The sequence below is a fragment of the Solea senegalensis genome, linkage group LG8 (assembly GCF_019176455.1).
Source record: "Solea senegalensis isolate Sse05_10M linkage group LG8, IFAPA_SoseM_1, whole genome shotgun sequence".
Lineage (NCBI taxonomy): Eukaryota > Metazoa > Chordata > Actinopteri > Pleuronectiformes > Soleidae > Solea > Solea senegalensis.
Window position 1 is genome coordinate 18404084 of NC_058028.1, and position 12477 is coordinate 18416560.

Consider the following 12477-nt stretch of genomic DNA (forward strand, 5'->3'; position numbering starts at 1 on the left):
AACACAGGAACAAGGGGGTGGGGAGGAGCTCCCTCTCAACAAAAGACGCAAGTGTGCGCAGGCCGGGCACGTATGTCTTATTTCAGCGTAACATCAGATTCTGACACAGTTTACAACATAACTTGTTAAATAACTACAATAATAACATTTAATACCTTTCACACAACGCATTTACAAAATGGACGCCCCCCGTTTTAACAATCAAGGTCGTGAGCTCCTGCACATGACGTCATAGACAAATGTTGCCAAATTTGCTTTATTCTATCCTTTGATTTATAATTGTTGTTAAAAGATCAGCCTGTTGCTGTTGACAAGAGCCAGTACAATATTAACCTGGATGAACTGTGATGTTTGTTTTTAAATAGTTTGATATCTTGATATCTATCTTTTACTTTGTCATACTTTTGTACTTATTATTTCGTTTATCATTTTGTTAGTACGATTTTCTTACAGTGGGGTGAATGTATTTTTGTATTAAATGTTTATACATTTGATAGTATTTGTTTTAATCATCGACTTTTTGTATGTGCTTCCAATCTTTACATATTTATCTTGAGGTATTCTTTGTGGGTTTTTAAAAAAGTAAAAATAGTAGTTAGTTTTACATGCCAATTTCCAGTTGTGGCTTTATTTCTCAATAAACATTCTGATCAGGACTTGATGAAACAAACCTGTAGAACATGTGGATATTTTAAAAACAGTGAGCTTCTGTTGGAATGATATTCATTTCTATAGGACTTATTTAGCGACACTGCTGCAGAGGTTTCCATAAATTAGTTTCCGTTCAGTTAATGTCAAACCAGTTTGATGGGGTTTAGGTCTCTGATGTTCCAGCCTCCGACCAACTGTATTTTCAATCTCCTCCATCCCAGTGGTACAGATTCATTTGTTTTTAGCACAAGAGCTTTAGAAGCTACTGAAGCACCAGCTGTGCAGTTACACAGTTTCCCCAATAGATCTCCCTGAATTAACATCATTAGTATCATCATCCAAACATCAACTTGTCAGTTAGAGCCTACCCCAACAATCTGTTTAAATATGTTTTATAGCAGACATATCTATCCTTATTAACTGGATATGTACCCTAAGTTTTTAAAGTTGCATTTATTAAAACCTTGTTCAAAAAATCTAGCCTCAACCCAGACATTTTAGCAAATTACTGATGTACATACAATATTTCCTTTGTTTCTAAAATCCTAGAAAAAACAGTTGCTAAACAGTTATGGCAACAAGTTGAAGATTTCCAGCCTAGATTTAGATTCAGCACAGAAACAGCACTGAAGTTACCAATGACTTTCTCTTGACCTCAGATAATGGTTTAGTCTCTAGACTCCTCCTGTTAGATCTTAGTGCTGCATTTGACACACAGATCACAATATTCTATTGCAGACACTGAAGCAGACTCCTGGGATCTCAGGTACTGCCATCTGCTGGTTTGATTCCAGTTTGTCCATGTTAATTGCTCAATGCACTGTCAATTATGGAGTTCCACAGGGCTCAGTCCTGTATGCACCCACACTCACTCCCTCACACTATGCTGCAGGATCCAGATCCTGGCTATTATTATTAGTAGTAGTAGTAGTATTGTCATCATTATTATGCTATGATTAAAATTGATATCAGTATCTATTTTCTTTTGCAAGTCATGCTACTGCTTATATAAATTACATTGTAATACTATAAAAATATCACAACCGATATTACTGAACTTAATGCAACTGATACAGCTACTCCTGTTATCTCTTTTCTGTCGCTACCTCTCCCCATCCTCTCCTCAGTCCCCCATTTTTCCTTACACCCCATCCAGCCGAGGCAGATGCTCATTGTGTGAACTGTTGGGGTTCTCTTCTCTCTAATATTGCCTTTCTGTGTGAAGTGCCTTCACATAATGTATGTTGTGATTAGATTAGATTTTTCTATGAACTATGGCAGTATTCAGTAATGTACTTACAATGCACCATTGTTCAATAAATACCTCAGTGGGATCTAAGTCTTTTCCAGCACTGCCCAAATACATATGGGGATTGTATTTTACTCACATACAGTATCTATTACATTCACATTTTCTTAATTCCTGAAATATGTAAATTGGAGGTCATCTAAAGGATGATCTGAACTCATTTATATTTGTTTTCCTTTTCCTCAAACAGCATTACACTTACACTATTCATTTCATGAAAAGTGTTTATTAAATACTTAATAGGCCTACATACTGAAATTCATTAATACATTTTTTTGGAAAGCCATTCCTTTCAACCATTGACCATTCTGCGTCATTTATTGAATGCATAGTGGAGCCCTAAATTGCAGTATTAGACTTAGCAAATGAGAAGACAAGACACACAGCACCCATCTTACGTTTTTTGACTTCTATACATTATGTTCTTACTTTATCAAATTTTTAATGAAAATACTATATTATTGGGATTGGGATTTTTGCTGGATATTATGGGTAAAATGTAATTCACAGGTTTATTAGTGTAAACTGCAGCACCATACACTTACTGTAAACAGCTCAACACAGAAGAAAGCACCTCACTTTGCACTATATTTAAAATGTGCCTGTCACCATCGTACCAGATAACCTTGCTACATTTGGTTCATCATCTACTAAGTGCCAACCACTGCGTAATTTATTATATATGTACACACTGTACAACTTCATTTAAACTTGAATGCTACAGGAGTCAAATTAAGCAACACATTTAACTCCAGACAAGTTGGCCATGGCATTTAGACAAAGGGATCCCAGATAATATTATGCACAATAGTTAGGTGGTCACGATCAGTGGCAATTTAGTTCAAAGCTGTTCATATCATCTTGCATTGATTAAAATCCAATCACTGAACACATAATGAAGTGGTTAGGAACATGGAATACAAACAAAGTTTCATTTTAATTCTCATTTAATATAATTCATACAGAAAAAAAAATCCTTTTCTTTTTTTTTTTTAAAAAAAGGAGGAGACTGTACATTAGTAAAGAAACCCCCAAACCACATACCCACATTGTGTGGTGTATACATTTTGTAGTAAAAAAAACAGTTAATCTGAAAAGACAAAACCACAGCATGTATGATTAGCTATGCTTAACTGTGCAAAGGAGACAATATGGATTTTTTTAACAGTCCTTAAATGTACCATTACAGACTGCATAAAAACATCCACATGACTAATGCCAGTACTAGTGAAAATAATTATGTGAACACGATGTTAATTAGCATGAAACAACTCTCAGGCTTTTTTTTCATCTCATGTCCTACCAGGCACAGTATTACAATGAACTCAAAAGCAGTACAAGTCACAAAATACCTCAACTTATCAGGAATGCCTCAAGTAAACTGAACATGAAACTCCTGACATCAGCATGAAAAAAAGTACAATCAAAGAAGAAAACCCTCAGACTTTCCCTTCACAAAAGCCATGAAATTGAAGTGAATTTTTTTTTGTATTCTTTAAAAGACATTTTTGTGATCACATCCCTAAAAACTCTGCTGTCATAAGAAAATAGATAAAATATTCTCTGCATTGTACAAGAAAGAAGGAACACGGAAACTGGCAACTGTTTTAAGGGTTTCTAGCACTACTCTGCATCTTTATCCTCCTCCTCCTCATCCTCGTCTTCTTCAGCCTCCTTGTCCTCACTTTTCTCTGCCTCATCTGTGGCTGCAACCTGTAGGGAGGATGGAGAAAACATGCTCAATTGCCTTGTTTTTATTTGAACTTGGGGCCAATTTCAGTTGGCAAGTCAAAGAAAGAGGGACAGGTTTCATACCTCCTCAGCTCCATTTTCTGCAGGAGCCTCTTCTTTCTCTTCCTGAGGTTCGTCTTTCTTCTCCTCTGGCTTTGCCTTTGCTGACTCTTTCACTTTTTTGGCTTTTGGTGGTGCCTATGATGTTGAAAACCAGGTGAAATGTGCAAAGTGATGTGACTGACCAAGAAAAAAAGAACTGTTCAGGGTACAGCTCTGAAGTGGATTTTTTTTAAAAAAAAAGGTTTTACCTTTGTCTTTTCCGGCTGTGGTTCTGCCGGTGCATCTCTCTGTAACACAAACACCATATTAGACCAACAAAATAGCTACAGAAATATGAGGCCATGTACTGGAGATTTTGCTTTGTAGAACTCACCTCCGACAACCTTTTAGACTTTCTCCTTGGCTGAAGAGAAACACAAAGGTTATAACCTAGAACATACACAGCATGTGCTGCTACACGTTATACAAAAAACACAACTTACCACTTATTTCACCCACACAACATAATGATATTGTTATGGTATTTTACACATGGTTGTTGATACATGTGCATATTATCATTCATTTTCTTACCCAAAGTAGGTTTTTGTTTTTTTAAATCCTTTCGTTCTGTTGTTTCTTAATATGCAATATTAAACAACATCTGAATAATCAGCAACATCTGAATCAGCTACAAAATGACTAAAGATTGAAAAAGGTTTATTAGTTGCTTAAAATATAAAGAGACATAAACAACATGCGACACTGGTGGAAAACATCAAACACAGTTTGTAAACAAAGTTTATCATCTAGATCCAAAATTAATTGTATTGTTATGAGGACCATTTTTTTTCTTTTGCCCATACACAGTATAAATTTAAGTATCTAGTCACTACAGTAAGGCAAGCCAAAAGAGGCCAATCTGTTTGACCAGTGCCCCCTAGAGGCTGAGGACTTGAAGCTTGTCCAGGGTCAGACCACAGTGTGCACATTAAAACCAATTCAAAACTCATGTTTTGATTTAGGAGTAATTATGTACAGATCACTTTATATCTCTTAAGCAGTTGATCCCACTGCATTTGTTTTGTTCTCTATCTTTATTCACTGCAACTGGTTGGCCTTTTGGCCAGATTTTCACCTTGCAGGACTACCTAGTTAAATAAAGGGTAAACGTAAAAAAATAAATGAAAACCATCACTAAACTTAACTTTGTAGTTTGGTTCAGACTGTATTTTGACAAAAAACAACAACAAATGTTCATTTTGGATTTTCAGATCAGCTTCAGTCGGCCACAGACATGAATACAAACCTCTATGTTTGCATCTGCTTCACCGGAGGACTGTGAGAGACAGAAAAATGAAGGAAATTACTAAAACAAGAACAACAACCATTCATAAGTGAGCTGGAGTGGGTGTGTGAGGCAGAGGGGGGATGGGCACCTCTTCCTCCCTCAAGTCACAAAGAAATTATGCAATCTTAAAAGTGGAGAGGGGGATCTCACGCGTCTCTAAATTGACTTTAAAAATGCTCAATCGGTTTTGAATTTATTCCAACCGGAACCTGTGGCTCATCATGCATGAATCAAAAACGTTTATTTTATTCAGTAGGCATGGATACTTTAAGAGTGAATCTGCTTTATCTTCCCATCGTGAGAGACTACACCTCCCCGCGGTTAATCCATTAAACGTCTCCGCCGCCATCATGGTTATACAAGCTGCAGGAAGGCAGCCAGATGTGTCGCTGTGTTTGCGCGGACATGTCAGCTCCCGTGAAGAAAAGAACGTGCACGTCGCTTTCGATGGTGCGCGCCACCAGCTTTTTTTTTACTCGCAGACACAGATTAAAATCTCGACATTGTGCACTGGAATAACATACATAACGCCATTTATTACGTAGCAACGGCAGCGCAAACATTAATCCACGATAAAGCGCACGCATCCAGCGCAAATTGCGCGGGGGATTTCTTCGAAATGGCAACCTGTACATCGACGGCGGTTACACCCCTTTGTTTGGCCTCAGCACAAACACAACCTACTCATGATTAAACTACTGCCACATACGTAGCTTATTAACCACTAAACATCAAAGCGGCCGCATTAATCGAGGCGGTTTACTCCGCGTTCAACTTCGGCGAAAAAGCAAGACGTGAACGGCACTGTGGCTGCGTTAAGTAAAAAGGCGCCACTTCCCTGTATTAACAGTAGACACGACAGACCTGAGCAGAGGTGGACTTCACACACAATGCACATGGACACCAGCCATTACTATCTTACATTACAGCACACGCTGCGGGGAAGCGCGTACAAAGCGACATAAAAACACGCCACGTGCATTTAATTAACGTTAATACAAATATACTGTATCTCTCTCTATATCTATAGAGAGCGAAATTCTACATATTTTAACTTACTTTTTTTCTTCCCATAGTTGCTTTGGATTTTAGGGCAGAGAGACCAAAAAAGTACTGCCTTTAACACAGAATGAGACGTGAATGTATTCTTGCTACACCTCTGTCCACACCTCCTCCTGTGCTGCTGACTGTTTAACTTAACATAAATGTCCGAGCAGGACCAGAACTAGCTCAAACCGGATTGGATCCCTCTCTGGTATATTTTATCCCTTATCCTACCAAAGCTGCCAGGAAGAGCAAACCCCCGCCCCTGGCTTCCTGTGATTGGCTTTGAGGTGGAGGCAGCATATTTTTGAACCACAACATCTTACCTGTGTGGGTAGGATGGCGTGCCAATCAGTGAGCACAGTCAACTGTCACTGAGGGTGTGAGAAAAGCGAATGAACCTCTTATAGTTTGTACCTTATGCAATTGTATTTGCCCCTTTTCTGTTTATTATTAAATCTCCTGAAAACTCCAGAAGGATTCAGAATCTCACTTTTTTGGGATCTATATATAATCTCAACCTTTAAAAAACAAACAAACTTAACTTTGTTGAAAAGATAGTTTTAAATGTTTTTGTAAGTGTGGTTGTTTGAGGTATTGACACATTAGACTCACCTAATAAAATCTATATCTTAAGAACGTGTTTGCATCTTTTTTTGGAGTTAGACTGCCTTTTGTGACAGTAAACAACTCACTCAATAGGAAAAATCATACATTTTACAATACAGTACAAAAGAGTTGTTGGTCCACACGTTGCTTCCATCAGTTCAAATGTTGTGACTTCAGATTTAGAAATCCTTCTTTCAGATTTATCTTAGTGATACAAACTACTAAATAAGGCAGGAGTTAACCTGCAGCTCCTGTGTCCCTGTGTGGTAAAAATGCTGATCTACTCGAAAAATGCTGAACAGTTTCAAGTTTAAATTTTACTACAATACACAAGAAAATAAAATGTATTTTATTTCCATCTATGATTTAATTCACACGGCCAGTAGGAATGCTATTTTCCTATTTATTTTAGAAAATACTAACAACTAACTTCCTCGTCCACGTTTCTCATGTGCTGGACTAAACGAGTTAAATGTTTTGCAAATACGATAACAGTCTGTGGCTAATAACCAGAATAACCTGAACGGCCTAATGATTATGTCCCGGTGTTGTGCCGAAAAGAGACTGCTTGCTGAAAAACGACTGCCCACGACGGGAACGCGCATCAGTTCAGAAGAAGTGAGCGTAGATCTACTCGTAGATATAATATACGTCAGCTGGCAGGCGCAGCACCGAGGGAAAGTTTTTTTTTTTTTTTACTGTGCAATAGAAATGTCCTGTAGCCCAATTGAAGAGGCTACGGAAAAAGAACGGCGCAGATAGAAAAGTAACCTGATGTTTTCATAATGTAGGATAGTTGTCAACAATTGATGAGGGTAGATGCTTTACCTTGCCACTTTTATTGTTGTTGTCATCGTTGTTGCAATGTGATTTTACACCGCTTTGATCTATAAATAAATTATATTTATATTTATTTGTATTTGCATTTGTATTTCTATTTATTATATTTCAATACTTCAGTTTCAATGATTTTATGAAGATTAGGAAATAAATGCAGCAAATAATCCTAACTGTCAAAGTGCTTCCAACAATAAAGAAACAATTGTGTTGTCAAGGGAAACATTAAGGGCAGACAGATTATTGTCCAGCAGTAAGATTGCCTTCCCTCGCATGTCAGACTTGTGAAATAATTATAATGTATAACAATAAGGTGAAAGCATGTACAGTTTACAATCTAAATAGGAACTAGATGAAATTCAATTATTATTTGAAATGGTTTTAAACAAAAAAAATGGATAGGGGATACAGATAAGAGTAATACAGAAAGCCTTGAAGTTACCTCGCAATTAACCAATGACACCATAGGTTATGCTAACTGATCATAATCCATCAGGCAACTGGTCCCAAGAGACTGAAAATGGATCAGCGCGTCTACAACGACATTGTAAGTAGACCTACGCTCACTTCCTCTGAACTGATGCGCGTTCGGGTCGGGGGCAGTCGTTTTTCGGCAGGCAGTCTCTTTTCGGCACAACACCGGCACGGAAGCAGGGAAGACTCATTCTATTCACTCACAGAAGGGGGAGGAGAGCAAACATGGCGGCCGGGTACGCATGGTTCCTTGTGCTGGGCTCGGTTTTTCTTTGCAACCTCATGAAAACACTCCTGCCCTCCATTTCCTCTTTTGTAAGTAAAACACTGTTGTTATGATATATGACACCGACGAGTGTTGAGTACAGAGCAGCAGCACTGTATTATTACCGCTAGCGTTTTTTAGCTTCATCTCAGACTGCCATATTAGCTTAATTTACTGTACTGCTAAATTGAAGCTACATGGGTGGGGTTGTCATAAGAGCCTCAACAACGCCATAAGAGCCCCACATATGACCAGTGTGCGCGTTGTTTACATATTAGCATTACGACTAAAATGTAAAGCCAATGGCTAGCGTTTTTGTCGTTTGGCAGCGACACAGAGCAGAGTGGGATCGATCCTCTACACCCACAGTCAACAATAATAATCATTTTATTCCACTCTACTACCTCCATAACAGGATCTCCTTTAGTATCCCATCGGCTTCGTTCTCATGACGTTCTCTCACAGTCTGTTCCAAGGGTCAGAACTGAAAAAACTTAAAGGCACGGTCTCACTGGATGTTTTTAGGAGAATGTTGGGCGACTTGCAGGCTGACACATCTGTCTGTAGATGTTCTCTCTGATTTATGTTTTGTTATGGTTGTGATCCTGAAATTGGATTATTGTATGTTCTTATAGTATGTATGGCTGCTGATTGTTTGTGTGCGACCTTGTTGTACTTTGTTTGTTTGCGGCCTGTCTTGGCCAGGACCCACTTGAAAAAGTAGATTTTTAATCTCACACAATGTGGTTTTTCCTGGTTTAATAAAGGTTAAATAAAAAAAGTATAGGATTGGAATTTTTCCTTCATATCTAACTTGGTTCTTCATAGCATCGAGTCAATAAGGTGTTGGGTCCATTCCACATAGATTTCCATTCATATTTACATGACAACATAATGTGGTGGTGCAGAATAGTCGGCTGCACATCCATAATACCACATACATCTCAAAGTTGATTTATTGGATTGAGACTGTGTGTGGAGGGCAATTAAGTTCAGTGAAGTTATTTTAATGTAAAAGCTTGAGCCATGGCATGTTATGGGTTAGGGTTACCAAGTGAAGTAATTAACTTGTGAGAAAATGAGTAACTTATTTTCTCACAAGTTGATTACTTCACTTCCAGGTCAGAGATTTATTGTCACTTAGCAAAGTGTGAGTCTGTGGTACAATAATATGCACTGTATAGCATACGGAAGCAGACACCATGACCTAACAAAAACGCTTAAATAAATTGTCTTCAATTTGGGTATGACAACAAATGTTTCTCAGTATGGGATTCAAAACTGTGAACCTGCATACAGATTGGGACATGACATTCAGGATGGCACTGCTAATGTCTCAGAAGATACAGGCTCACTCCTTGAACCTCAGCAATAAATTAAATGAAGCACTTACTTCAGTTTCCTTGGTTAGTTTAGTTTGCTAATTTGCTGTTGGAAATTACAGTTGGAGAAGTTTCTTACCTTGTAGGACTTTTTCAAGTCAGTCACTTTTGACCATGTGGTACAGTTCTGGTGATTGAGTGAGGCTTGACACAACTTCAGATTTTTTCTTTTTTCCATGTTTTACCAGCCCAATTTCCCCCTCTTCTGTTTTAAAGCTCACAAAGATGGTGCAGAAAGATGCTGAGCAGGAGAGTGAGATGAGAACTGAAATCCAGGAGATGAAGAAGGAGCAGTCCTGCATCAGCATGATGGATGAATTTGCTAGATATGCCAGACTGGAGCGCAAAATCAACAAAATGACGGACAAGCTGAAAACACATGGTGAGGGACAGGAGTTGAATGTAGAGGAGCAACGTTGTGACAGGAGCTCTAATGATGATGCTCACAGACATCCTTTTAAAAAAAGAAAAAGCCTGTTGTGTTCCAGCCTCAGGATGGTCATGTTGAGTACAGCAAGTGGCTTGACAGAATTTGTAGGTGATTTTTTTTTTAGTCTTCAGTGAGATACATGGCCTGTGTTGTACTACATTCATCCAATTACAGTTTTTTGCATAGTCTTGCTACACTGAATAGCTAAATCATAATTCTACCATTGTCCATCTAGGGGAAATCTGCACAGTTCAAAGTAGAATCAAAAGAATTTTAGTTAAATGTCCAAAAAATAAACACAAGTATACATCATGTAGCACATCTGTATAACTTGTATTAATTGTTTGTACATATTTGTGCGTCTTGCCTTACAAACAACATACAGTTGTATTACATGCTGTATGACAATTTGGCCTGAATTAAGGCCAATGTTTGTGATTATTTCCAGTGTTTCACATTTACAGATACAGTAAAACAGGCACAGGGGCAGAATAAATAAACATGACTATAACAGTCAGTGTATGAGACTAACAGTTACGTGTGTTTTGCCTTTCGCAGTGAAATCAAGAACTGCACAACAAGCCAAAATGAAGTGGGTGGTGAACATTGTCTTTTATATACTGCAGGTAGGTGGAGATTGTAAATAGATGTACAAATTAATTCTGTAGTAGACTGTTGTGTAACTATAACGCACAAGGAGTGCTACTTAAGTATAAAACTCTAAGCGACTCCTGATAGTATAATCCTCCATTTAATGCCTCAATTGTGCTTAATTTTGGCAAATAAAAAAATGTTGACATTAGGACATCATATTCACACATATTATAAGACATGAAGAAGTTAGTAAAATACCTGTCATGTTTTGTGTACCTAATACAGTATGCTTTTCTGTCATCGATCAGGCTGCTCTGATGATCTCTTTGATATGGAAGTATTACTCTGATCCAGTGACGGTGATCCCCAGTCGATGGATTGCCCCAGTGGAACGCTTGGTGGCTTTCCCAACAGGAGTGGCAGGTTATTAATATATGCTGTACTGTTGCATGAGGAAATTTATTCTGGTCCCAGAGTTTTCACAACTTATTAGTATTTGATAAATTAAAAGAGTTTATGTACAAATGTAAGCGGGACACCTCAAATACAAGTGTACTACATGCAGGAAATACTTGTCATGAATTTCACTGTTCAGGATGTTCAGAGATGTTCTTTTCTTTCAGGTGGAGTGGGAATCACATGCTGGCTGGTAGTTTGCAACAAAGTAGTTACACTTGGTCTTTCGGCCATGGGCTAGAGATTAAAGCTGTGGTCACAACCATTTAAGACACAGTTTTCTTAAATTATTGTGAAACATTTTGTTGATGAAAGCTTTGTTTTGTTAGGTTATTATTTTTGTTGGTCAACGTGTGAAAATGCAGTGCATTTTGTTGTTGGCCATCTCATGTAACATGATACATTTTTGTTGTTGAATTATGTTAGGCTAATTTATTTTGAAGATGTGAAAATGTTTTTGTTCATGTATTTGTTCAAAATGTAATTGGAAATATTGAAATGTGTTTTTAATAAAATATATCAAAAGAAAACTGATTAATTAGCAAATTGTGTGTGGTACATTAATTGGGACCATAGATAGAAAATACTCTAACAGAGAGCTTCACCTCTTGAAATAGTTTGGCATTCAAAACTGTGATCCTACATACAGATTGGGACATAACATTCAGGATGACATTGCTAATGTTTTAGAAGTTGCAATAGCTCCATAAACCTCAGCAATAAAATAAAAGCACTTACTTCAGTTTCTTGTGTTAGATGATACGTTTGTTGTCACCTTTGACCAAGTGGTACAGTTCTGAATGAGGCTTGACACAAATGAAGATTTTTCCCCTGAATCCTAAAATGCAGTAAGAGAAAAAGAATAAAGAAACACCAATTCCTATTCACATATCTGTTGTACTACTGTTACAATTACACTTGTGAAATGCTTTTGTGGGTTATGTTGGACAAGATTCCCACCTTATAAATGCTCTCAACCTCGTTATACCTTTATGCTCTTGTCCGATCTCCTCTGCAGCAGGCTGTGATGCTGAGTAGCTGCAGTGGTCTCATGGAGCAAAGTCTGCAGGACTCAGGCCTGGTTGATGTGCTTTGAAATGACCTGACAAAGGAATGGTATTAAGATGATAAGAAGAAATTGGACAATATGAGGAACAATTAAATCAGATTTTCTGCCTGGATGAATGAATCAGGAAGGGACTGATTGCATGGTGCACACATATAAAAGCTTTCCAACATTAAAGGCACCACGCAAAGCTTACGCTTCCTATATACGCACTCATTTGACAATGATTTACAGTA

General features: G+C 37.8%; 2 protein-coding genes across 2 annotated transcripts; one reads left to right on the forward strand and one right to left on the reverse strand.

Moving 5' to 3' along the window:
* Nucleotides 1-2166: 2166 nt before the first annotated feature.
* Nucleotides 2167-6320, reverse strand: LOC122773498 (non-histone chromosomal protein HMG-14A-like). Its single transcript, XM_044032247.1, has 6 exons — nucleotides 6144-6320; nucleotides 5043-5072; nucleotides 4128-4157; nucleotides 4003-4041; nucleotides 3776-3889; nucleotides 2167-3673 (listed from the first exon to the last, which is right to left on the reverse strand). The coding sequence occupies exons 1-6, from the start codon at nucleotides 6156-6158 to the stop codon at nucleotides 3584-3586; spliced, it is 318 nt and encodes a 105-aa protein (XP_043888182.1). The 5' UTR covers nucleotides 6159-6320; the 3' UTR covers nucleotides 2167-3583.
* Nucleotides 6321-8235: 1915 nt separating this feature from the next.
* On the forward strand, nucleotides 8236-11709 carry get1 (guided entry of tail-anchored proteins factor 1). Its single transcript, XM_044032246.1, has 5 exons — nucleotides 8236-8363; nucleotides 9912-10077; nucleotides 10684-10751; nucleotides 11028-11142; nucleotides 11343-11709. The coding sequence occupies exons 1-5, from the start codon at nucleotides 8274-8276 to the stop codon at nucleotides 11414-11416; spliced, it is 513 nt and encodes a 170-aa protein (XP_043888181.1). The 5' UTR covers nucleotides 8236-8273; the 3' UTR covers nucleotides 11417-11709.
* The last annotated feature ends 768 nt before the right edge of the window (nucleotides 11710-12477 follow it).

Bases quoted from the DNA above. Each gene is read 5' to 3' on its own strand.
- LOC122773498 (XM_044032247.1), bottom strand. The intron at 4,042-4,127 runs GTGAGTTCTACA...TTTGTGTTACAG, and splicing joins AGTCTAAAAGGTTGTCGGAG to AGAGATGCACCGGCAGAACC. The intron at 3,674-3,775 runs GTATGAAACCTG...TCCTCCCTACAG, and splicing joins CAGAAAATGGAGCTGAGGAG to GTTGCAGCCACAGATGAGGC.
- get1 (XM_044032246.1), top strand. From the start codon at position 8,274: ATGGCGGCCGGGTACGCATGGTTCCTTGTGCTGGGCTCGGTTTTTCTT. The intron at 10,752-11,027 runs GTAGGTGGAGAT...GTCATCGATCAG, and splicing joins TTGTCTTTTATATACTGCAG to GCTGCTCTGATGATCTCTTT. The intron at 11,143-11,342 runs GTTATTAATATA...CTTTTCTTTCAG, and splicing joins TTTCCCAACAGGAGTGGCAG to GTGGAGTGGGAATCACATGC.